Source organism: Cariama cristata, unplaced genomic scaffold (genome assembly GCF_000690535.1).
Source record: "Cariama cristata isolate BGI_N322 unplaced genomic scaffold, ASM69053v1 scaffold13888, whole genome shotgun sequence".
Lineage (NCBI taxonomy): Eukaryota > Metazoa > Chordata > Aves > Cariamiformes > Cariamidae > Cariama > Cariama cristata.
The window spans coordinates 1-27,531 of NW_009633023.1; the positions used below are offsets into that span (position 1 = coordinate 1).

Sequence of the window (27,531 nt, forward strand, 5' to 3'; positions counted from 1 at the left end):
GGCGGGTGCCGCCATGACTGAGGTGCGAGGATGGTTGTGAGGGCTCAGCTGGGGGCCTTGGCCCGGGCGGGTGTCCTGGGGTGCTCCCTGTGCTTATCAAGCTGTTTGAGGGGTTGTGCCTGGCTCTGGGGACTGTGGGAAGCCTTGTGGTGCCTAGGAAGTGGGTTTTGGAGGGCTTACAGGGCTGTCGGAGTCTGGGTTTAACCCAGGGCATGGGCCTTGGGGGCTCCTCTACCATTCAAACATCTATAACAGAACCAAAACATGTACAAAAGAGTGTTGGAGTTACACATGCTAAAAAGACTATTTAAGATTTAAAAAATTAATTAACTTGGGGACTCTTTTGGTAATTTAACATTCTGGCTATTTGCAGGTGGTTCTTCCTTTGCTGTAATGGTGGGGCTTAGGGCCTGTGCTTGAAGAGCATGAGCAATCTGCCTTTTGTGTGTTTTCCCCCTTACCCGTCCCAAGCATTGGGACGATACAGTTTGGAAAATCCTCTCCCTGAATCTAGCCTGTGTGTCACCCTTGGGCATAGCAGAGAGTTAATCCAGCATGGTGTTTAGTTGCATGGTGTTGAGCCTTTAGCCATTTCATATCGTGTCATAAAACTTGAGTCAGCTGCACAGTGACCTGTGCTAGCTGTAGGCCCTCGCTGCCAGCCGATGAAGTTGGGTTTAGTTATTTTTTTCATGGCTTAGGTGAGAGAGGTGTAACTGGTGGTGTTGGTAAAACAGAGATAAAAGTGCGCTCACTGATGGCTAGCTAAATACTGCCCTGATTTCAACTTTCTTAACTTTCCTTTTCTTCAGGAAAAGACTGACGTGGAGGGAACGCTGTTTGTTTACACAAGGTGAGGATGTAATGTTTTAATGTCTGCAGGTGAAACCTGTGGATATGGAAAAGCTGGCTGGGATGGAGTATGACTGAATGAAGTAAAATGCTCCTCCTTGTTCAAGGGTGAAAAGAAACTGAAATAGGCAGAAGCAAATCTGGGGAAGAAAACACTGGGAAGGAGACATCACCTTGTATTTGGCTACGACTTCCAAATGTGATTTAAACTCAGCATGGGTAAACCATAGAAATCTTGTGTTGTTTTAAATAGGACATAGGATTTGCAGTTTAAAAGGTGTCTGAACAAACCCCAAATATTTAAATAAATAATGACATTCCTTAAAGTAAGGGAAAGTTACAATTTATGAAGTAGTATTCCCCTACTTACGGAACTTTCATACCACTTGTGTCTGATTCTTAATTTTTCATGCATGTTTCATCCAACATTTTGAATGGTTTTAATGCTTGCTTTTAGCAGCAGCTCTGGTTGTGGCTTTTCAGAGCGTCGATTACATCATTTATTCTAGTATGTATGTTAAATCTGTTGTGAAGCCTACCCTATGTTTGAGTTTCCAAGTTAGTGTCCTGGCATTTCCATATGACTATTGTTAAAATTAGAAAATGTTACAGTAAGCAGATCTTGGAGTAGCTGCTGGGATGGGACACCAAAGCAGAAACTTTCTTCAACATTTATGTTGATGAGGATCTGGTAGGAGAGCTGAGAAAGCAAGAGATTGTTTTGAGAAGGCGAGACATGTATGTGTGAAGTGACAGAGGGGCCCAAGAGACTGAGCTTTGTGTGAAGTGGGCATGCTGGTTTTAGTCTTTTTGAGCTCTTTTGTATCAGCAGTGGAAATCATAATCAGTAATTTTTCTAAGCTGCTTTCAGATAAGTGGAGGTAAGATGATGTTATAATTACCACCATAAGAGGAAAGAGCTGACCCTTAGTTGTGCTAGCAGTAGGTGGAGGTGGCTAGTTGCGTACTGCAAAACAGAAGTAGTATTTCTCTGGTATGTTGGTTTTAAAACTCCAGAACTGACAACATGTGACCTGGCACTTCTAGCATCTGTGATCTTTCACCATTCTTTTTATTGCCCGAGGAATCATAGAATCATTATGGTTGGAAGAGACCTCAAAGATCATCAAGTCCAACCGTATAAGTTTCCATTTGCAGCAGAGATTGTTACCCTGGCTGCCCTATAGGCAACAGCATGGAACTGGTTGTGAGCTGGGAGTAACATCATACATTGCCCTCCCTATACGTTTTAACTTTAATTTTCTGTGGCTTTGAACAAAGTCATAAAGTCCTGTGAAAAAGACGTTGCCAGGAGATTGTAGGCTGGAGACCGCTGGTGTTGCCTTTGTTGCTTCTTATTACTGTTGTGACAATGTAAAGTATTGTGACCATTTGAGGTGACTTATTTATCACCTATATCATCTTTGTGAACTCTGAGGAACAGTCAAAAAATCAGACTTCCAACTGAGTTAACACCAGTGGTAGTGGACTGTTTGTTTGTTTTAAGTGAAGTTCTGACTGTTGCAAACAAGGGTTGTTGTTAAGGGTTCCACTTTTGTTTAATTTTCTGTTGACTCCAATCCTGTAATGCAGGTTCCTGTGCTTTGGATTTCATTGAGAAATCCACACACCAGCAATTACCAGAGCTGGTGCTTTTTCCAAATGTTTAGCCATTGTTTTTTCCTTTATTGTCATACTTGGCTTGAAAGTAGTATCTCCTGTCAGGATCGTCATACGTTTAACGGCTCACATTAATAAAAGTTATCTAAGTGACTTGATGTATATCCCCCATGAATGAGCATAATGATTTACAGTCATAGAATCATAGGACGGTTTGGGTAGGAAGGCACCTTTAAAGATCATCTAGTCTAAGCCCCCAGCCGCAGGGTAGATGGTGGTGGTTGGATAACATGATGCTGATGGTCTGTGACAAAGTGGCATTTTGAAACATCATGCCTGTTCAGAAGTTGTAGGCCTTACAACTTGAAGTGAAAACTGGACATGCAGATATGATTATGCTGTGACTAAACCATTGGACCTCAAATGGTAGTATCGCAGATGTGGCACACTCTCTGTAGCTATTGTGAGACCAATGGTGCCTCTGTTATTTCTCATACCTAATGCAGGGTTTTGACATAATTAAAAGGATTGTGTGAAACACTGCAAGAGTTAATTGTTATTTCCTTGGCAACAAAATTAGATTTTTGAAGTATCTCTTAGAAATTAAAAAAAAACCAATTTTGGAGAACTACACAAAAAAGAAATTTTAGTAATTTCTTTTTTTTCCTTGACTTGATGTGATTTCTACTTGGTAATTTTCAGATCGGCTTCTCCAAGGCATGGTTTCACAATTATGAACAGACTGAGCATGGAAAATCGAACTGAACCTATTACTAAAGACCTCGATTTCCAGCTGCAGGACCCTTTTCTACTGTACAGAAATGCCAGGTGTAAGTATGTGATATGTGGGGTTAAATACTGAAGAAGCCAGCTCCTTTTCAGAGTTTGTTTTTGATTAAGGCGGTCCAAATGATGAGACTGCAGCTTTCAAGGTCTGAAACTAGCTGGTTACCAGTTACAATTGAAGGAATATGTTTTGCTTTTTGGCATGCTGAAAGAGAAGTGTTGCTTGGTGCTTCCTGAAATGCCACTCTTCTAAAGAAAGTATTAGAATGCGCTTAACAGTAATCTTTTCATTTAACTGACAAGTAGTAGACTTTTATGATTGTGTGTATGTGATGGGCACAGAGACTCACAGAGATTTTGTGTGTGTTCTGAATATACCCCAGTCACTTTTGGGAAGTCTCACCGTAAAACAGATCTACTGAAGGTTGAAGTAATATTTGTAGTCTTGGTTTTCTGCATAAAAACAGACAAATGCAGCCAATTCAAACCCTGCCTTCTGCTCCAGCTCCAAAATACTACCCTTATAGCAAGTTGGAAGGCAGGTTACTTCTCAACTATTAGGGATAACTCTTGACAACATAGTGTTGAGCCTAATTGAAACTCCAATGAAAGACAAAGTTATTACTTCGGGGTCTATGTTTATCTTCCATAGTGATCTTTATACAAGAATTGGCAAGTGTCACGCAAACTGAGAAATAAGAGGAAGACATGAGAAAGCTGTACTTTTATGTGCAGATTTACATACAGACTGTTACACTGTGCAATTATACGAGAATGACTAGTTATACGGCAGAGCTGTAGTACCATCTATACTTTGTGCTTGATACATAAAAGGAGATTGCAAAAATGTTTTATGTAAACTGTGATGCCTAAGTGTTCCCTCTGGATCAAGTAAAAGCAGAGGAAGTTCGTGGCATACATAGCAGCCCAGTTTGATAATCTGCTAGACCTTTTTACTTCATAAACTAATTTGGAGTTAGAAAGTATATCAAGAGGGAATCCTGTTGTTCAGGCACACCATGTGGTAGAAACAATAGAGAAATAACATTTTAAATAACCTAAATGAAACTTCTATTTTTGAGAGTATTTGATAGACTGACAAAGAATTGAAATTCCCAAAGAAACTGAAAAGAAATGCAGACATCTCCAGGGTAACCTAGACTGGACCAGACGTTAAGATTTTAAGTACCATGAGACCTATTTATCCCATCTGATTTTGAAGGGTCTTTCCTATGTATATGTAATCTTTTTTTATCTCATTTTGAAATTACATTAGAGGTTCATTTATGCATATACTAATACCTACATTTTGAAATCTGACCTATTAATTTTTCATTTTGCTGAGGCAATTGGTATAAAGAGTAATTAGAAGTGGTCATAACTCTTTGCTGACATGAAGTAAGACAGTCTTTAGTCTGATTACTACATGTAAACTGTGATTTGTTTGGTTTTTATTAGGAGAAAAATTGGGGGTTGTGGGGAGTGTAAGCTGTTTGTTCACTAAGAGATGTCAGAATTTCAGATTTGCAGTGTCTGTCGTGGTTTAACCCCAGCCAGCAACTAAGCACCACGCAGCTGCTTGCTCATTCCTTCCCCCTCCCAGTGGGATGGGGAGGAGAATCAGAAAAAAAGTAAAACCCATGGGTTGAGAAAAGAACAGTTTAATAATTAAACTAAAATATAATACTAACAATAATAGTAATTTAAAAATATAATAATGATAGTAATTGTAATGAAAAGGAATATAACAACATAATAAAACCCAAGAAAAGACAAGTGATGCACAATGCAGTTGCTCACCACCTGCTGAATGATGCTCAAGCAGCAATCCCTGAGCAGTGATCGGCCCCTCCTAGCCAACTACCCCAGGTTTATGTACTGGGAATGACATCATATGGAATGGAATATACCTTTGGCCAGTTTGGGTCAGCTGTCCTGGCTGTGTCCCCTCCTAACATCTTTTGCCCCTCCAGCCTTCTTGCTGGCTGGGCATGAGAAGCTGAAAAATCCTTGACTGAGTATAAATACTACTTAGCATCAACTAAAAACATCAATGTGTTATCAATATTATTCTCATACTAAAGCCAAAGCATAACACTATACCAGCTACTAGGAAGAAAACTAACTCTATCCCAGCTGAAACCAGGACAGGTTCTCATATATAAGTACTAACATGTGCTTCTGAGCAGTGCACCTATGTTCAAGTAACTTGTCCGCAGCTTTTTGGCTAATTATGCAACAGCAAAATGTAGGAGGCTTCTTCTCTGGGTTCTTCTGTCTAGGTAATGCTTCTTTTAGGGTAGTTACTGCTGAACTGTATGTGCACAGCATCAAGGCCACCTCTGTTTTTCACACTGCCCTGCCAATGAGTAGGCAGGGGTTGCACAAGAATTTGGGAGGGGACACAGCTGGGACAGCTGACCCCAACTGACTGAAGGGATACCCCAGACCACATAATATGCTCAGCGAAAAAGAGCTGGGCAAAGAATGAAGAAGGGGGGATGTTTGGAGTTATGGCATTTGTCTTGCCAAGTAACCATTACACATGATGAAGCCCTGCTTTCCTGGAAATGGCTTAATATTTGCCCACTAATGGAGAGTAGTGAATGAATTCCCTGTTTTGCTTTGCTTGCATGCACAGCTTTGCTCTACCTATGAAACTACCTTTACTCTCAACCCATGAGTCTTCTTACTTTTGTGCTTCTGATTCTCTCCCCGTCTCACTGAGGGTAGGGAGCGAGCGCCTGTATGGGGCTGAGCTGCTGACTGGAGTGACAATTTGCCTGTGGCAACATGAAAGTAACACCACTTTTCTTTCAGTTTAGGATCTCTCAGCCACAAGATCTGATAAGCTGCTTGACCTCATGGCAGTCTACTGTATCATTCCCTTGAATGCAACCATAAAAAAAGAAATAACAAGATCCCCAGCCAGTGTACTACTGGTTTTATAAAGTCACCTTCAGCCTGGGTCTGTGGGTCTGATTTTTATCACGGTTAGCTGTTTGATCTAACCATGGATAAATCTGTATCTGTTATTTAATTTGAGAATTTTGTTGTCTAAGGGAAGATTCATGTTTGCTTTACTAAAAAAATCTACCAGTTTAGGATTTCAGTTTGTATCAGATGTGTTCCAGGTATAGGGATATGTTACCCCTAGTTATTTATTTTCCTAAAATACTCTTACAAAGGCTTAATCATTAGTTCTTCAAGAAAACTGAAGGTCTTGGTACTTCAAAGGAAAAACTGTTGTTTTCTCAGATTTTTGTGGAAACATCTATGTTTCCAGAGCAAACTGGCATTACAGACCCATGGAAGAAAAGTTATTTACCGACTCATTTGACTTTTCCAGGTTTTCTTTAAGTCCTTACAGATTGTTCACATGGTAATTTCTCCACTGAGATGCAGATGCCTCTAGCCCTTTCTTCCTTACTGTGTATTTCAAAGCCTTTGCTACATAAAATAAAGAAACCTCCTCAACATTAAGTATCTGTTTTCACTAGGGTCTCATCCAAACACAATTCTGAATATCCATCTTGTATTTTCTATATGAATATTTTCATTGTGTTTTGCTTTATTATACAACTTGTCTTTATAATTTTTGCAAAACTAAGGCTTCAGGCTTCTTTCTTATTAAATGGAGTTTTCATCCAAAACTGGGATTTTTAGGCCTGAATCTTATAATACTGTTTTTATCTCCTGCTTCCAGATACTAACAAGGAGTACTCAGTAATAGCTGTTTACTTGGCAAAACAGTGGACAGGTTGGCAGTAATACTTAACAGGATCTGGAAACAAGTTCTCTTTTTCTAACCTTTTGTTTGACCTGGTTACTTCTTGCTCTATTTTTCTTCATATCTTCTTATAAGATAGAACAAATCTAGCAGAGTTTCTTCTGTTTTTCTAATTGGTGTAGTTGCTTTCCCGTATAACAGGACCTACATTTGGGTTTTGTGACAATGTAAATTTCCAAAAAATACAAAAGCAAACATTTGGAGGAATAAGGAAGTCCTGCTCAGTGTTTTGTTTCTTCCAATATTCTGAATGTTTGTTGAAACCAACTTCACTTCAGTACAGCTGAATATCTATGGCTGGTTGTATCACACAGTCTAAAACAAATGCTCTTGGCAGCAAAAGGTACTGGACAAGTCCACCAACATTTTGTCATGTTATAGCTATCATTTTGTAAAGATTGCTTAGCATCCAATACATGATTACAATAGAAAAAGCTTTCCAAAATTATACACAATAAATCTAAGTTTTATGACTACTTAAAATAAGAAAAGGAATATTTTGATTTTACTTTTTACTTCATTGGTTGTCATATTTCTGCTGTTGTTCCATATGATCTTGGTCATCTGAAGTTGAAATACTGTCTAAACACTGTGTTGCAGACACCTACAGTCTAATCCCATGACTTTTCAGGCTGCATTTGGGATCCACGCCAGTTAATGTTTGCGCTGATCCGCTACTTCACGGAAAAGTTTAGTTTGGGAAATCTGTTAGGCTAGAGCTAGGGTTACCAATTTTACAGCCAGGAGAAAAGCTCAAATTACAGTTTTTAATGACAGCAGAAATCCTAGTCCACCAAGAAATAGATTTATGGATCAAATAGGTATTTTCAATGTGACCTTTAAACTTATGTAGTTAACTGTAGTTAACTCTTCTTTCTGAGAGCAAGACAGTAGTTCTGGTTTTGTTTAGATTGTCTAACGATTTTAAGGGTTTTAAAAAATTTCTTGAGTTCTATGTTTGAGTAATCTTAGCTGCATAATTACTACTTTTTTCCTTCATCTTTGGTGATATTGTGAAAACCAATGTTTAGAGCCTATTGCTTAAGACTTGATGCTGATTAATATGAAATAGTTCAGAAGAAAAGCATAACTGTAAATTATTGGTTAAAATAACTTCATTTTCTCCTTTTAGCACTGATGAGCTATATAATAGTTTACTTGCAACTGCTGCCAACTTTGTATTGTACTAGGTGTATATGGGTGTATGCTGGGTCAGTGAATTATTTCTTGAGTATTTCTGATTTATCATTTCATCACTGAATACTGTTTTTCATGTTTACAGGACACAGAGAATTTGGTGAATATTAAGTTATTTATCTTTGAGCTAGTTTCACATTGAGCATTTCAGCAGCCAGAAAAAAATACATGATCCTACCTTATAGTAGCTAGTATGTTAATTACGATGATGATCTGATACAGGTTAAGTGGGTGCTTTTGTGCTATAGCAAGTGGAGAGAGAAGTTGTGTGACAGATCAACAAATATTCTGTATCTGACTAGATTCTATACCTATTTGGGCATAGAAGTGACTTTTTGTTTCTGTGCCACATTTGTAGCAAGGCCTTTGATCATGTCATCTCCTAGACTTGAAACTGAATGAAGCTTCCTAGTAGGCTGTGGCATATTCTACTGAATTTGAACTTTTGCAGAAGTTCAGGAAGTGGTACAAAAGCAGACCAGACATGCCTGGTTTTGGTAAAACAGCCTGGACACCTGTGATACGTACATAACCTCATACTAGTTTCAGTTGTCCGGTTTAACCTGCCACCATACGTCTATCAGAACGCTGAAAATTTAGTATTGTTTTCCCGGATTCGCACACTGCAAAGATGTCCAGTAGATGAGATGGGAACAGGAGGGAGAGGGAAGTTTGCTAGCTGTCCAAAGAAGTAGCATAAGTCTTGAGTTTTGTTTGTGGGGTTTTTTCCCTCCAGGTCATTATTACTTACGTATGAAAATTTTTCCAAATATATGCTTGGGGGCACACGATTGTAAAGTGCTTAGGAAAACATAATGGTGTATGTTTTTCTCAAACTATTAGTTTTCATTCTTAAATTCTATGTTACAGCATCCTAGAGTCCTCTTACATAGAACAACGCATCTTCTTGGAGACTGTGGCTCATTTCAGTTCACACTTCTAAGTAAACACATCCTATTAAAAAATACTGAATGGATAACAAGTGTCCCACTTCTGTAGGCATTTCTGAAAACCCACTGACCCGGGAAGTAGCATTTATCTTGTAAAGAACATCTTAGCTTGAAGACTATTAGAAGTTTACTTCCAAAGGGAAAGCAGGAGACAACAGTAATAGAATTTGAGTGATATGTAAAAATGAGTATGTGATGAAAAACAGTTGTCTCTTGGATACTATAGTGTCTTTTTTTTACCCTGAAACATGTTCTTCGTCTATACTATTATTATTATGTATTCTGTAATTCAGTATTTTAAATCTCTTCTTTCTTCTGAAATGTGATTCATTTGAGAATGAAACCAGCATTTGGTGGTTAAATTTACTTGTATATATATTTAGATTCAACCTTCTGCATATTGACCAATAAACAGCTGCTTCCTCAATTGTTTCCATTGAAACAGGCAAAATAGATATTCCAGGCTTTGTTTTTACAATGTAATAGAGTTTCTGTTTGGTTTTTGGTTTCAGTAAAAATGTCAGTTTAAAATGGAGAGCCTTATTTATCAGCCTCCTACCTGCCAACATACAGTATCTGGTCCAATAACAAAAAAACAAAGAGGATGAACACAGTAAATTGAAATGTGTATTCAATTGATTATTCCCCAAATGCTCATTGGTCTTTTTGAATTTTGAAACAAATACCTTTAAATGTTTTTAATTTCATTCAATTTGTATTTTTGTCTAAATTCAGTGGTCTGCTGATTTGGAAATTTTACATGGCTTTCTGTTGCTGCATCATTAAGCAAAACGCAATGTCTTTGTCACAGCTGAGTAACTTAAAAACAATTTTTTTGAGGTTAAGTTTGATTGCAAAATTATTATTCTGGCCTGCTTGAACCTGCATGTTTTGTTGAAGAAAATATTTCTGTAGTTTAAAACTCTTTGAAAAATGTTTGTGAATTTGGAACAAGTGTTTGAAAAGTGAAAAGCTCAAATTATAGAAATTCAAAGTAATTTTGACAGAAGGGCCTTACCCTCATTAGAGCTATGTTCTTTGCAGCCTGTTGTTTGCTAAACAGATATGGCTAAAACCTTTTTTTTTAAAAGCCTGCCCGCACTGACTGTTGCCGTTTGTTCAGAATACGAATGCTTGTGGCTTACCTGAGGTTCTGTCCTTGGAGACATTTTTGTCTCAGCGAAATAAACAAATTGCTTCCCCTTATTCCCTTTCCACTTTCTCTCCTTTGATCAGCACTATAAAAATTCATCATGCATCAAGCAAGACAGAACAGCAGCAGAGGTCACGATTATGTTCCCTGGATGTTATTTACCTTAAAGTGAAACCTCAGTTTTACTGAGAGCATTGGAATGTTAACACTATTAAGCATAGATATTATTTTCCTTTTTTAAATTTGAAATTAAAAGATACATACTGAAAATGTAGTAAGAGTTCATTCTAAACCCAAAAAATGAAGGTCGCAGCATGAGCTTTGTCATGTTGAGTGCTCTTTTTTTTTGAAACCTGTTTTACAGTTTGTGTCCAACTTAACTATTTTATAGTTTGTCATGTGCAAATTTTCTTGAGAAGCAGCAATTAAATAGGAGCAGGAAGAAAATTACTTATCAGATGCATAGTGGTGATAATTTTTTTTTTTTTCTGTGAGATACTGTCTAGTGCTCAGTTTACTGACTTCTTTGTACCTACACTCAAAAATTATCTGTTCTTAGCCCAGTTTATAAAAGTATATATAAAAGCATTACTAATTTCCTACTACATTTCCCATATAGTTTCTTCCTTTCTGGTCTATACTTCAATCTACTAATGATTTTAATGCGCTTAGAAGATGGTGAACATCAGAATGTCAAGAAAATAATAAACTGTCCCTTTGAAATGGTATAGATATAGATTTACATTTTTATAAATAAAAACATAATATATGTACATTTATATATTAGATTTTTGTGCTCTCTGTCTCTCATTTTAATTTTCAAGAATGCCTAAAAGTCTTTAATGCTTGCCTGTTGAGATATATAAATATTATTGTAACTTGATGGCATAACTAAATGCTGTTTTGCAATCGGGTGTGGATGGACATGCAGCAGTGCTGGCTCAAGGCAGGTCATTTTTAAGATGAGAATCATGATCTTGCTGTTTAGTGGTTAGTTGGCTTGCTTGTTCTAGAGTATACCACCTGATACCCCTGGTTTTGAAATCTGTGACTAAACTCTGCTTGAGTCTATGGAAGCAGGAGTGGATTTTTAACATAGTGAAAGGGACAAGATAATTTGTTGTAAAGAAGTATGCATATATGCAAATGACTTGAAAAAAAATAAATTGAAAAAGTGCCATAGAATATTCTTTTCTGTGGTAACTTGTAGTTGATCGTAATTTCTTCTTCTCCTAACTCTTATCTTACTGAAGCTAGCTCTATTTTGAGCAGAAAGCTGGACTAAATGAACTACAGAGACCCCAACCAAACTAAATTATTAATTTGATTCTAAGATTGGCAGGTATTGGTTGATTCTACTTGAGAGTGTTTGGGACTTTTTAGTGCTTATTGTGGAGAGTAAATGTAGTTGTGTGCTTTAGGTTATTAGGGTTCAAATAAAAAAAAAAAGAGGAGGAACTCTAATATCTGTTTTTTGTTTGTTGTTTTTAAAACAAAATTGTTTGTACTAGTAAGTATTTCTAAATTTTTTTTTTCCAGGGCTGCCTTATTATTCATATTTTTGTTAAAACTAAATATATGTTTTTCAGTGGATATTGTACATGTCAGTTGTGAAGGCCTGAAGATTAAGATACAAGTTTTGATGCGTAAAACGATGTCTCTTGTCACCACACCCAATTCAGCAGAGAGATTTCTATTCAGACTTTCCTAAAGGGGCATTTTTGTTGTTTCTTCCTCCCCCTTCCTACTCTGAGGATTTGGTACCAGTTGTGGAATTCTTTAGCAGAGCAAAGCAAACCATTTAGAGTGCTTTGCATTCGTAAAGTGGGTTTTTGCAACTGTAACTATGAGGACTGCAGCCATCTTTTTGATCTAATGATGTATTTATGTTGTGTGATGAAGGTGGTAAAAAAAAAAAGTGTAAGAAAAAGAAGTGCAGTAATCTTAACATAGGTTTTCAGTTATGTGGAATGATAGAGTCCAATCTGAAAGTTGGAGAAACTATATGTCATGTGAGAAGAAACAGGCTAAGGAGCTAAGATAACAAAGCTATGTAATTTTTTGATGGCTGGTAATTATTTTGTGTATGGTGGAACCGTATCCCTGCCAGGGCAAACAAGTTGGTAGGAAAAATATATGGACTAGAATTAAAAGCATGCATCAAGCATCCTGCAGTTATGGAAGGCTTTCTGTATAGAATGGAAGGAGTATAATACTGCGTATATCTGCTAGACACAGTCTTTGTTTCCCATTTATGGATGTCGGCATATAAGCAACATATTAGCTTGTCTGGACGTTTACTGCTGAGACTGTACTGCCAGCACTGGGAATTCCGGACATCTTTTCAAGATAAGATAGGCATATGATGCAGTAAAGCTCAAGAGTTCAAGTTGGAACAGATAATTTTTTTAAAAAGAGTTTCTTTTCATGTGACTACCTGTATACCCTCTACTTCATACACACCTCCTTGTATAGCATAAAATGGTAGATGTTTCCAGATCAGCGTAGATATGTACATGAATGCCTACATATTTCTCTGCAAATGAAAATTAAGAGCTAGTTGCTTTTTAGAAATCTCCTGTGTCACCCTGTTTTTCAGATTAGTCCCTTCACATGCACACACATGCATTTAATATTTTGAGCTTTTGTACGTTTTAAACGTCTTAGCCTCTTTGTCTACAAGAAAAAAAACTTTTTCTTTCTTGTTCCTTACACTTACATGCTTTTTTTTTCTCTCTCGTGTCAAAGTGGAGGTGGAAAAGCAATGTTCATTAGGTGGTCAAAAGACAATATATTACCAAGAGAAGTCATCCATCTACTTAACTACTCAGATTTGAGAATTACCAGAATTATCTAAATGCTGTGGTAGCGTGATCACACATACAGGACTTCACAGTACATTATACCCAGCTATTACTATAAGTGAGTACTGTAGTTTCACACATTATACAGACTGTTCTATTTAAATAGAAAGGGAATATTATCCCAGCAGGTAGATAGCAGTACAGTTTGCGTGCACGTAACTGAGTAATGTCTTACCTCCAGGTTTGATGTAGAAGCAGTTAAGCTGAGTTTCATGCACCAGCTTCCCCTTATACTTCATTTCAGGTTCCGCTGGCTGGTGGCTGGGTAGCGGGTGATATGCTTGCCGAACAAAGGCTTGAAACATTTTTAAAATTCCAAGGAGCGTTGAAACAGCTGAACCTGAGTATATTTTCTATATATAGTAAAGGTAAATTCCTTTTGGTTAATTGTTTCTTACTTCAGAGTTATTTTATGTAATAGCCTTGTACAGAAATTAAAACCTGAATGTTGCTTTAAACTACTGACAACTTGGTCTTTTAATCTAGAAACTATTTTCTAGCTCTTTGAAACCACTACAATATCTCTTGCATTATCCTTCCTTTCCTTGCTCTTTACTCCTAATCCTTGTCTTGTCCTCTGTGCCTTATGCTTAGTTGGAGCCTTCTCCTCCCCCTGTGGTTTTTCAGGAAAACTTGGATTGAGAAGTGAAGATAATGGGCGCCATCCACCCGTCAGCTCATCACCTTACCGAGCCATGACGATCTCTGGTTTCTGTATATCAGCACGGACTTCTCTGATAGTATCCTCTTATGTTTGAAAAAATAGGTTTGTCTAGTAGGGGGTGGACTTCACTCCTGACATAGCCAGAAAACTTCTCTTGGAATGTGAGCTTGCTCACTTGCACTCTTTTATATGTGTGTATATATATATCAAAATATTTGTAACCTTCTCTCAAAACATGGAAGATAAATATGTGAGCAAGTCTATCCCACAGTGCATATACAAGCTGCTCACTTCTGTCTAGTATTGATTTAATACAAACTCTTGAGTGCCTCATCAGCTCTGTCTTCATCAAAACAAACCTTAAATCGGCAGTAAACAATACTTTTCAATTACGAGTGGAAAAAAGAAAGAAACCCTTCTCAAGTATAAGATAGCATACCCTTTAAAGGACAAGGAATGTGTTCTATACAGAAACACGATGCAACTGCTCCAGTGGAATTCCACTAAGGCTGCAAATGCAGTGTTGCTTTTTTGTCTTAACTGGCTTACAAACTAGTAACAGCATTGGGCTTAATATTTGCTATCTGCTGTGCTTTTATGATTGCGGCTGCAGCCCAGTTGTAGGTTTTGCAAAGCAGAGCTTGCTTTAATAAAATTTAATATCATAATATATTGCTTAAAATCAATCTTTAGGGAAAAAAAAAGTGTCTTACCTGCTAGGTTCATTATTTTCGACATACATCCTCCTAGGTCTTTTGGAGCCTGTTTCAGTAATCCTTTTGCATAGCAGAGATATTATTTATATGAATAAAAACAACCAGAGATCCTGTAGCCAGGGGAAAAAAAATGTAAGTGATGTAAGACACATGCTTCAGGTCAGAAGTCAACAATAAAGGGACTAGGAAGATTCTTCCTGTGAATCATCCAGTACTGCTCATTGTCTTAGACGGGATATGGGCTTTCAGTTTGATGAGCCCCACCAATTCTTTTGTCCCTGTCAAACAAACTGCCTTTCTGTAAAATTTCAGTATTACTTGCTTAACAACATACAGCGTTAAATCCTCTACACAGGAATGTGTAGCATGTCTCAATGAAGAGGTTCATGAAATTTCATAATGATTAGAAAAGGGGAGAAATAACATTGGATTTTTATGTAAGGTATCATATGCTTTCCTGCAGTGCTTTGCTTCCTTTTTTTGGTTGTCATCTCTCTTCTGCTTTTATTCTGGTTTCTCTCACATGAATATTTTGTACATTTCTCTTTGAAACAGAAAACAAAGTAGAAGTTCAAATTTGCACTGAGAGAGTTAAAAGCTGAAGGAGGGGAGAGACTGAGGAAGCAGAAGATGGGTGCTGATACATGTTATTCCTAAAGGATTATGCATGAGCTAGTAAAATGCTGTTGACTTCTGACACAAAATGAAATATGGACTTTCACTTTCTGTGTGAAATAATACAATTGCTGTAATGAAAATCACCCAATGTGAAATTCAAAATTTTTATTTGAATTTAAATGTGTATCTATTTTATATTCAAGGATTCAAAATTGCAGGGTACCTCCCAGTGCTGCTATTGTGAAATGTCTAGCTGCTAATTGTGGGTTTTGTCTGTTGGATTACAGGTTTAAAACAAGGAAATGCTTACTGCTGAAGTTGCGTTTTCTTGGTGACAAACTTGATATCAGGAGTACGTTCTGTTTCTCCCTCTGTACATATACCCACACATAATGTCTTGTGTGCAAGAAGGCAGAAAAGTCAGTAAACTGCTAATGTTTGTAGTAATCTGAACACTAACTTCGATAGTTAACGTATTTGTATATCTTTTAAAAATTAAAAAAATATTTACAGCATTCAAAAGAAAAAAGTAATAAGGTAGTTTAAAGAGATGGCATTTATATCTTCTTGAAAGAAATTACAAAATTGCACCTTTCACAATAAGAAGTAGGTCATAAAATATATTTTAAACATTTTTTTTAATACTTTAAATTTAATGATCCTTCAGTTTTGAAGCATGTGAAAATGCAGTGGCCATATGTGAATGATAAAGGTGCAGTCATCTAGTGAAATTTAGCTTGTAAGGACAGCGTGAACCTACCCACAACTGGAGTAAACCCATTAGCCTGTCATTATGCAAGAAGAGTGAAAGTCCTTTCTGTGCTGTGAAATTCTATTGTATCTTTAAAATCGTATGTACAGAGTAGCAGAGAAGAACTTTTTAATATGTTGAGTATAACATGTTAACAGACTGTAGCAAATCAATAAAAATAAATACATAAGATATGCTGTAAATATGAACTAAAAGTTTGAAATTTCAGGAAGAGTAGTTGACTTTACCTTTGCCTACTTCTACGTGGATTTTTTTTGTTCTTTTTCTAACCATTTCAGAAATAGAGATGGTGTCAAAAAAATGAAGAAATTTCCTGCCTCCAAAATGATGACATGTACAGAGTGTACAAATGGAAAAATACAAAGTGTTTTTTTAATTCAGTTAATCTTATGGTATTTCTTAGGTGTTACTTGTCACAAGAACAAGTGTGTGTGTATATATATATATACACACAAGCAACTTAGACTTTTGTTGTTGCAGGCTGAGAACTTAGGCCAGATCTGCAAATGTATTTCTGTTACTTAGGATCTGAAGGTATGCAATGAAGAAATAAGAGATGAGATCACAACAGTCAGAATTAGAAACATCATCTATAGTTAAGGTTGCTTATTTTCGTCATGAAGCCCTTTTTGAAGTTGTTCATAATTTTGTCACAGTTAAACTATTTGGGGTGACAGCTCATCAGGCTGATAATAGTGAAAAATCAGGTTTCAGGAAAAAAGTAACATAAAATAACATGTGATTGAACACCTATTTGAGGTTAAAATAGTCTTCCTTTTTTTTCCTTCTCTATTTTACTGAAAAATGGCGTCAGCAGAATTTCGGAAAGAACTTGGCTTTGAACTCGACTGTAGCTCTGGAATTACAGATGTACTTTGACCTTTGGCAGGTACCTCAGAGCTGCATTTTAAAAATCATTGGGAACATATTCTTAGATTTGATTAAATTATAAATGAAAACCATGATGTTGGAATCCTGACGAGTCCTCTACCAACCGTGTATGTCACATACAGTAGAGCAGGCCTTATCCCACAGGACCAGAAGCCTAGATACTCCACAAGGAACATAACAGAAGCTGCTGCTTTTCTTAACCTGGTGGAAGGCAGGAAATATATGGAAATAAAAAGGCTGGAAATTGAAAAGGTGAAGGCAGCTCTCCTTCCTGTTCTTTAAAAGCAAAGGTTTTTTGCCTCCAGGTGGGAAAGGCAGTGTTGTCCCCCTCTCCTTGATTGAGGAGAGTTCTCATTGCTTTTAGCTACTAGGTGCAATGCGATGTGGACAGAATCAAGAGGGTGGTTTCTACTTGTGAAAGTGTTATTTTAGTGTGAGCTTTTCTGCTAATAGAAGTTAGGGATATATATTTAGCCTAGATTTGTCTAATGGCATTTTTGTGTTATGTTCAGATGATTCCTGTAGATCAGGTCTGGTTTCATTTCAGTGCACTGAAGACATGTTTTATGGTTTGCTGTAGAAAGTTAGCAGAGAATACAGAGCACTAGTAAGCTAATACAGGCAATTGTTTCAGATGTTGAGGAGTTATGTTTCTTTTCCACTGAGCCATTCTCTGATGGAATTTTTTTAACAGGAAGGATGCTTTTGTTGACTCAGGGTATTTGGATTTAGTTTTTAGCCTTGCTGTAGACTTCTTCACTTATCTCTCTAAAGTCAGTGTCTTGTCATTTTTCTATATCAAAAATGGAACAGTACTTTAACCCACCGTTTGTCTTAATACCTCTTCACTTAGTCTCATTCAAGGAGTGTATAAGCTGTTTAATCGTTTCCGTTACAAAAGGCAGTGGAGCTCCAGTCTGATGTGGACATTTCGGAAGTCTATTGTGAAATAGTAATGAGAACCACTTGTTATTTAAGAACAACTTATAAATAAGAACAGTAAAGGATTTATTAAGAACAACTTGTTACTTAAGAAATTGACAGTCTGGCATCTACAGACTTCCTGCCTTAATTTCAGTGTCATGCATCATCATGATTTAAAAATTATTTGGAACTGATGATGCAATGGGAGGGGATGTGACTGGAATATCGGGGGTGGGGGGGGGAGGGGAATAAGTGCACTAAGCCAGATGGATCATAACATAGATGCTATTCCTGTGTCGTGACTAAAAATTTCTTGTAGCATCAACAGAATGCAATTTTAAGGGAAATCTTGCAAATTCAGTTTGCCTGTGGGCTCTTTTCCAAAAAGTAAAGAACCTGCTGATGGACTTTTACATTTGCTGTGCTTTATGGAAATAAATGGATCAATGGGCTTTAAAGTTTCCAACAGTACTAACATAACTTTAGCTTTGAGGCTATTTAAGGGACATTTCAGTCAGCCAATCTTGCTTATGTCTGCTACAGAGTTGATGTTTTTTTCATAAAGAATTTCTGATAAACTTTGTTTAAAAATATGCCTGAATTCAGGCTATCACAGTAGAGCCACAGACATGATTTAATAAACAATCCTTGATATCACAGTTGTCCCTTTTTTGCCTCGTGAAATCAGAAATATTTGCTGGCTCTATCTGGAAGCCTGCAAATTGGTCACACAACTTCCATGACTGGTAGAAGATGGCAGGGATATTTCAGGGTCCATTCTATCAAGACAAAATTGTTTCTTGTGTTGATTTTTACTGCATAGTTCCAGGCACAATTAAACAGACGGTGGTGAGGAACTTATTCTTGACTTCAGTAGTGTTGCCAATCATTGCCTACTCTCAAACCATCTGCTTTTGGGGAAAGGGGTTTTGAGGGGCTTTTGCATTTTGTTGGGGTTTTTGTTGTATACTTTCTTGATATTTTGGGGTGGGTTTTTTTTAAGAAAGTAGCTTGAACAGTTTCCTCCTCACTTGAATTTGGCTGATCAAGCTGAAAAACAGCTTTTTTGCTCTCTGTGTGGGATCATCAGTTTGCATTAAGATGTCTCTGGACAGGATTCTTTTCCCTTTAATAACTGGCTTTTTTTCCTGCTTGTTCATATATAATGTTTTAAGTGTTTGAAATAATGGAAATACCAAGTCATCTTTTTCCCTATCTATATTAAAAGTTTCCCAAGTAAGTGAATCAGGAGCTTTATCAACCTTTAAATGAAAGAACAAGTGTCTGATGATTTAACACGTTGGGTTTTTTTCAGCAGCTTTTTAGAAATTTAAGTTAAGCTCATATCAAAATACAGGTTTTAGTTGTTTGTAAAACTTACCTTGCTACAGTTTCTTGGTATTTTTGTGCCTGGAACATAAAAATTTTGATTCCTGTCTAAGAACTTTCATAAATAACAGGATATATCTAAGCTGGATTTCCATTATTTAGAACCAAATACATTTGGTTTATATATATTTTGTTTTGTGCTGCTTTACACAACGTAGAGAAGCAAGAAGTTCCGGTCTTGTTGATGAGCCACATCACTACCAATATGGTATAATAGAATTAAATTTATTTATTTTCTAGTGTTTTGTTTTTAAATACCTAAGTAGCTAAGCAAAATGTTGTCTTTGAAAGAACTTTAAGGCTATAAAGAATGAAAAGAACTTTAAGGCTCCTAAACTAGCAAATACCAAAATAAAGGCTGCTTGGGCAATTTCTCTTTTTTGCTTATGGAATTTTAAATTATGTGATCATCTTCTTTTGCAATAAGGACTTTACTTTCTAATACTTTACTATCAAATAGTCTGAATGGAGTTCATGTAGAGAGCAGCTAATCAGTATTCTGTTTTTTCCTCATTACTGATATGTGGGTCTCTTGCTTTGTTACATACCACTGAAGTTCTGTACTAGGGACAGAACTATTAATTCCTTTCTTCTTGTTGTTGTTTTCTGTGATACTAATCAGTATAATAGCTGTTAACTCCTGAGTAAGCTGAACTGTTGTACCTTGCTCAGATAGAAGTATTCTTCCTGTTTTACAAATTGGGATCCTAAGGTAGTTAAAATTACAGAGATCAATTAAATGCAGGGTGTCTAAGTTACTTGGGCGTAATTTCTCCAATATATTTATCATTCTTATGTTCAAAAATACTTCTTACAGACTTCTGTTGTGATTATAAGTCGCTGGTGTTTTTTCAGGTCATGCACTCAAATCTTACACCCAGGTCTAGGACCTCAAATCAAGCACTGGGAAACGAAATGTACACAATCGGTGACAGCCACTTAAGATGACATTTCACAACTTACATATCATTGCATAATATCCCTGGGGCAGCATCAGAGATGGAATTTGGCGTTCCAAAATAGCATGCAGCTGCCTTAGATTCAGGTTTTTTATATCTTCTTTCCTTTATTGAAGTCCTCTCTTGCTTTATGCTGTAGAGCTTCAACAGGCAAGCCTCCTTCACTACTTGAGCCTGAGCAAAGTGGAAGGGAACATCATACGCTTGTATCGTAATTGTAAAGGCAGTATGATGGACAAAGGGATCACATTTGCATTGGAGTAGAAGAGCACAAAATTAACATAATATGCTTTAATTCATGTTTAAAGTTAAGAACTCATAGATTAAGAATTATTATTGTGGATATAACCCACTTTGGTTCGTTTTTTGTTAGGTCCTGCAAAATGGAGGCGCAGCATTCTAAAAAGTACTAGAAAAAGAAATTCAAGCATTGACAGTTTGCTGAATAGTCAAGTATTACATGAATGGTAGATAGCAAAGAGAGAACATGACCCACATCAATGTGTCTGGCTGCATTGTGAGATGTGCATAGAGAAACTGCCTTTTAATACAGCCAAGTGTGGATTTACATATTCAGGAGCAAGTGTCTAGGCCATGTGTAAGGAATAGAGTACCTTAATAATAATAATATCAAGAATAAAATATGGAAGCTGAAGAATAATTTTTTTTATTTATTTATTTTTAATACCAGAAACTGTAAAACAGTTTCTAGGTACAGGGGAAGTCTCCAGTCAGTAGTTATGATATTTCTGTATTTATTTTTACCAAGTTTAAATATTGTATGCAGTTTGTGGAGCAATAGCTTAAAAATAATGTGTTTCAGGTCAAAACTTTGATAATGGAAACATCTATCCAGAAGACAAAAATCTAATAGCTGGAAGTTGAAACTAGACAAATGAAGAGTAAAATAAATAATCCTAGAGAAATGCCTTCCTTTTTAATAGGATGCTTAGCATGAATTATGAAAGTTGATAAGAAATTCCTCACCATCATAAATAAATAAATAAATGTTTAAATGTTTCAGATTTTGAGAGTTTAGAAATTGCCATCTATAATTCTGGTAGATAGCAGCTGTCAGCTTCTGCTTATAAATAGTATCGAGTGCTCTAGTGTTTGTGAGGACAGGAGAAATCCGTAGCCAAAAAAATGAAAATTGTAAGGCGGAAGCTGTAGAATTGGTTCTGAAGTCGTGATTTAAAACTTAAATAGTATCCTTCCTGAAATTCAATCACTGATCTATATTAAAGGAGCTTTACAGATTTTGTTAAAATTTTTCAGTTTTGATTTATGAGTAACCTACCTTTTTCAAATTCTAAAACTTCCAAAGACTGATATCCCTTAACATTTAACAATTTCAATTAGATTGAGTAATTTACTTAGCTTATTCCCATTCAATATTAATTGTATCTTTGATTGATTTAATAGCTGCATTATATCCTTCTAGTTTTGTGTAATCTTGTTAACAACATTATAAGTTTGGTGCTTTTTTTTTCCCTTTAATGTGATCAATTCATTACTAAATTTCATTTCTTTTAGTAAATGACTTTGGAACTGTTGAAAGTGGATGAATAGATGTGTACTGCCTTGTCAGTATAAAAGTAGCTCTCTTTATTGGGCTTTTGTTAGCTGCTTTTCATGTAACTGGCTCACTTGGTTAGCAGAAGATGCTTGACTTTAATTTGGTTTTTCCATTTTTTACAATAATCTCATCTTGGATAACTTTATAGCTGAAGCTGGGCCTAAAAGTGACTTAATATTTCCTCTTTTGTGTGGCAGCAGAAGAATTTGCTTTGTGCCTCTGCTGTTCAGTGATTCATTTTTAACATGTGAACATTTTAGTGAAATTACCACTCTACAGATGATACTTGGATCAGAATTTTCTTTTTGTCAAAACAGTCTGATAGAGATGGAAGGCAGGTAAAAGTAATCTGTTAGATTTAATCCTGATAAGATGTGGAGTGTTTTCATGCTGGTAGAAAGCTTATAGTGAAATTTGTATTGTATGTGTATTTAGTTTGTATTAGTGTAGAGCGTACCATATTCCTAACTTGACAGTTACAGTTTGTAATCATCTTAGATTCTTTTGCTGGTCCTGGGTTTTTATGTGTTGTCATACACATACTTCTTTTTTTTTGCCATTTTGTGTTCATCATTAATCAAGAAGATAGCCATTAATACACATTTTTAATACTATTGTTTACATTTTTGTTTCCTTAAATGTAGATTATAGCAGAATATACTACTGTAGTATGAATTTACACCATGGTTACTCCAGGTGATGAGCACCCAATATGAAAACATATGGTAGTGTACTTTGGATACTTGATATCACAGATTTCCACCAAGTTACTGCCTTCTCACTGGTACATCATTCTCCCATGCATGAAAGAGCTCGGAGTATGTTGTGCCACAACAAATGGAGCAGATGTGTGATTATTTCTCAGTGTATTTCTGAAGTGTTCATCTGTTCCGGACAGATGGGACAAGCGTGGAAGGAAGAAGAAGAGGACTGTCCACTTCTGAAAGATTTCACCACTTGAATGGTGAGCTGTAAGCTCAGAGGATGTTGGGTTTTGGTCTTAGCTTGCTTTCAGCTATTCTTCCTAGTCTGGGTTGAAAGTACCGTTTAACTGAGGTGAGACAGTAAGTGTGAGTGGGTGAGTTTGAAGCTCGGCTAACGTCTAAGCTAAAGGTCTCTGGATCTGCAATACCCAAAGCTTCAGTAAAGATGTGATATATTGTTGGGTGGTCGTTTGGTCTGGTGGGACAGGCAGTAATTAGTGTCCTTATTCTGTGATCTGAAATGGGTGTGCATTTGTTTGAATTGTATTTTAAAATATTAGTTGTAGTTCTGTAAAATCTGAAATGGTCTTTTATACTGGGAATCAGATAGTTTGCTGATGTTTGTCAGTGAGTTGAGGTAAGCTAGCTTGCTTCTGCTGTTGATTCCAGTCTTTCAACTTTTAAGGGCCAGAAGCACTGCAGTATTTCCATGGGACTGTCAGCTTTCAAATTTATCAGATATTCATAAATAGTCTAGGACATGTTTGATCAATTGGCCGAAAGGTGAAGCTGTTCAGCCTGTCTTGCATATCAGTGATGCCACCAGCTGTGACAGACTTAAAAATAAATTGGGGAGATGGAGCAGATGGCCAGAGTTTCGTCAATACTCTTCTGCATTGGAGATTCTTTTATAACAAAGAAGAATCTTGATGAAAACAAATTTGACCTGTCAGGGGTTTTCGGTCTACTTGCTGTGTTGTTGCATTGAAGAATATAAGATTGCTTGTAATATGGACAAGTTTTCAAATGTGTTTGATCAGAAGGATGTGTAGTTCTGCATAATAGATCAGTGTTTTGGAACCCTGTGAATCATTCACACACTTTTCTACAGGTGTGCAGTTTACTATTGGATACTTATGAGAACATGTTAGAATATTAATGTCTATTTTAAATGCATATTTTAATATTAATGTCTGTGTTACAAAACAGGTTATTTGTGCAGTTCAGGTCAGCTCTTAGATTGCACATTTGTAGAACCACTGGCCGGTATTATGTTACTTCCCTTTTTTACGTGAATAATAGAAATCATCATCACAGTTTTCAAAAGTTAATCATAAAAAGGACTGTACGTCTTTTAAAAGTTATTTATTGGATGTCTACAGGATGGCTATTGGTTTGTGGGTTTTTTTAGGCTTTTCACCAGCATGCTGTATTAAGCAATTGAACCATTTTTAGCTATATAGAAGACAACACATGGCTGAAAATTTGAGGAGGAATGGAGATAAGTATTACGCTTGTGTCTTAGAAACAGCTGTACATTCATTTTCTTTCTGAACATTAACAAAGCCAACTTGCACTTCGTATGCCATGGTTTTGGCTTTATGGAACTGAAGGAGTGATTGCTTTTGGATTCTGCTAATATAAGGAAATACTACATGATCAGGGTCAGTGTTGCAGTTGTTTTTAAACAGATAATCAATCAATTTATTTTCATTTCAAATAAAATCTAGCTCCTACTATGTTTGAAGACGTTAGGAATTGCCACTTCTTACTAAGATTAAGGGAATACTCTTGTCTGCAGTATGGCAGGGGGGGGGAAGGATGGCAGGAGGGAGAAGGGAGAAGAAACAGCCGCTACCTATTTGCTACCATGTCATGTAAAGGGAACATGAATGTTACACAAGGTTGTGGTGGTAGAGAGGGGAAGATCCATGTTAAACCTTTAAGTGCTTCTCCCTTCTTCTCACAGCAGATTTGTGCCTGAGGTTAAAGCTAGGACCGTTACCCTGACAAATGTGGACCAATTGTTTTGAGACAGGTTTATTCCCAGGCTATCTTACCAGAGCTATATAACGTGGTTGTGAGTGGAAAAAAAGCTCCCTGTTTATGATGATTGTGGAACCTGCACTAACTACAATTCCATTATGGCTATTACCATCATGATGGTTTCATTAGCGGTGTGTATGTTTGAGAATCTTGAACTAGTAGTAAACTTAAATCTGTCATTGCTGAACAAAGCTGCAGGCACTTACTTTAGTGGAGGTCTGAACTTAGATATAGATTTTCTAATCCTCAGGTTGGCTACAGGTAATTACTTCTTTGGTGGTGAAAATAATGGGCAGCATTATAGGAAATCTACAGGGAGGCGGAGGTGCGTTCATACTACTTTAACAACTTTGATGATATGTAAGATAGACTCGAACGTTGTTGAAAACTAAACAGATCTTGTTTGCTTACATATGTGTGCAATACTACCTGCAGTATACTAGCCACTGGAGTCTAATGGCTATGATATGGCAACTGAAAAAAATTACAGAGGAAAAGGTGTTGAAGAAAAAACCTCCAGTTTAGTGTTCTGAAGAAAAGGGTCAAATACCTCTGCCTTTATTGAAGGTTCAAGAGCTTGTAATTTGCATTCTTAGAGATATGCCTTTGATCTTTTCTGATTTTGGAGGATCTGAGGTGTCATTCTTATGTTTATAGATGGAGAAAATGTAAGACAGAAATAAATTTTAAAATTCCTTTACAGGTCACTTTTAAATATCTACCAGGTAGAATTACTGTTTGAGAAGATGCTCATAGTTTGTGTTTGATGTGCATTTACAGTGTCCATATATGGGATTTGGTTTTATGATAAGGAAGAATGCCAAAGAATTGCAGAGCTCATGAAAAAGTAAGTGATGGGTACACAAGACTTCTTGTGCTTTTTTAATGTATGTATTTCTGTACATACATGCACATTATATTACTAGGATAGTCATAACTTTCTACTTTAAACCTGTATTTATAGACTTTGTTGCAAGTAAAGTTGTCACGCCTGCATTTTGTATAACCAGAAATAAGTCACTGTATTGCAATACTTTTTCATAATTTGCTGTGCAACTTTCCAGCTATGTCAGAGTGTAACAATTCATCTGATTTATTTCCTGATGACGCAGAGATCTGTTTTGAAGAATTGCATTCTTTGGGGTTTTAATATATTTTTCAGTTTGGGGAGATTTTCTTTTTTAATGTTGGTGTTACCTTTTTTTTTCTTATATCAATGTAAGTGTAGGCTATCGTGAAGGCATACTGTAATAATACAGTTTCTGTGTTTTTTATCTACATCATGGCTGAATTCCTGCTTCCTCATTTTTTAGCAATATGTACAAAATTCACTTTGGTTTTGGAATATAAAGCAAGATTTTAATTAGCTTTGATTTAATTACTTTTATGTACATAATAGTATTATTTTATACATGTTATACAATCTTTAATTTTGCAATCAAGTCAGAGATTAAAATTTCGAAGAGAACTATATTCTCAGCTGTATTTTAATTTAATAATATCATGGATAGATTTTTCACTGTCACTGCTTTCTTCACGTGTCCAGGATGGACAGGGCTCGTTCTGTTCTACCCTCTGGTTGGCCTAATGATGGGCTTGTTTGCAATGATCCCTTTCTTATGACTATATTCTGCAGGTTTTCATGTTTGTTTGGAGGAGGAAGGAGCTGAAGTCTTAAAGATTTTATCAACATATACAACGTAAATTTTTTTAGAGCTATAATGTTGAGGATATAGTAAAGAGGCCCAATAGGAACAGGCAGAGATTGGATATACCCGTTGCCTGCAGTATAGAGGGTTGGACATATCATTGTGTCACAATTCTTTTAAGGGACAGGAGGAAGGAGGAAGGCTGATGTAGAGCCAGGTCTTTGTCATCCCAAGAAAAGCCATGGGAGGTGGATACAGTCAAGCTGACAGCATTAGGTACTAACAGAGCGCAACGCAAAGGCACTGTCAGACGTGTGAATCTCTCCTTTTCAGATCATCTGTCCCAGTCTTAACAGCTTCTGTAGCCAGAAGCATGCTGAGGAAGCGACAACAATTTTGATTGCCAAAGTTACCAAGTACCCAAAAGCCCATTTGTGTTCCCTGCAGTACAAGTCCAAACAAGGCGCATCCTTGCACATCTCGATCCATAGCAAAGTGATTTAACTCTTCTACCACTGTGTTCCAGATAGGATTTGTTATAAAATACTGGATGGGAAAGTAGTCGTGTTTCCTCTATATCTCTTCTTAAAGTAATACCTGCTGCTTTTCATTTTGCAGTGACAAAACATTGTGAAACACAGACTGTGACAATGGTGGGGGTTTGTTTAGGGTTTTTTGTTGGTTTTGCTGTATATGCTACAGCTCTAAAATGAGTCAGTTGTGACCCAAGAAATAATTGATGGGGATGAATTTACAGAAATAAGCAATGAACCCTAGGAAGCCCAAGTTTTTGACAACTAATTTTAGTTAACTAGCTCAAGTTCCAGTTGGTGGTGATTAGGTACTCTCAAACTGGTAATTTACTACAATAAAAACTAGTTTTCAGAGGATTCATGCAATTGTAAACCATGCGTAGTGGTTTATAATAGCAGTGTTTCATATAGATAAAAAATACCCTGTTGCTCAGCCAGCTGGCTATGTGTTTTAATTCTCAGCATTCTACAATAATAATAAAACACCTGGGGCAGGAAATTGGTCATTTACTAGTAGTTAATGACTGATCTGTGGGTGTTTGCCATCCTCCACCACCAACAGAACTGAATAACACTATAAATTCCTTACTCCTTCTCAGTATAGAAATTGACTGAGTTCTGGAAATTTTAGTTTATGGCCTAGCATATTGAAGATTGCAGAAAATGAATCTCACGCCTGGTCAAATTATGGTTTAATATAGATCTTTTAATAGAGATTTTTTTACACATGTTTAAATGTAGATGGAGGAAAAATGAAAATGTTTGAGTTTTGATTAATTATTGTAAAGTAGTTGTGGTTAGACTTTTTATATTTTATCTGATTTTTGTCTTGTATATTCTTCTCTCACCTCCAACTTTCAGCCTAACTCAGCAGG

The 27,531-nt window shown here is 36.5% G+C and overlaps 1 protein-coding gene across 1 annotated transcript in view; it reads left to right on the forward strand.

Moving 5' to 3' along the window:
* The first annotated feature begins 13 nt into the window (after positions 1 to 13).
* DCP1B (decapping mRNA 1B) overlaps positions 14 to 27,531 on the forward strand; it is a 47,206-nt gene continuing 19,688 nt past the window's right edge. The window contains 5 exon segments of the mRNA XM_009706591.1: positions 14 to 22; positions 813 to 853; positions 3,175 to 3,302; positions 25,255 to 25,321; positions 27,518 to 27,531. The exon segment at positions 27,518 to 27,531 is cut by the window's right edge and continues 155 nt beyond it. Coding sequence (XP_009704893.1) covers positions 14 to 22; positions 813 to 853; positions 3,175 to 3,302; positions 25,255 to 25,321; positions 27,518 to 27,531 — 259 coding nt within the window.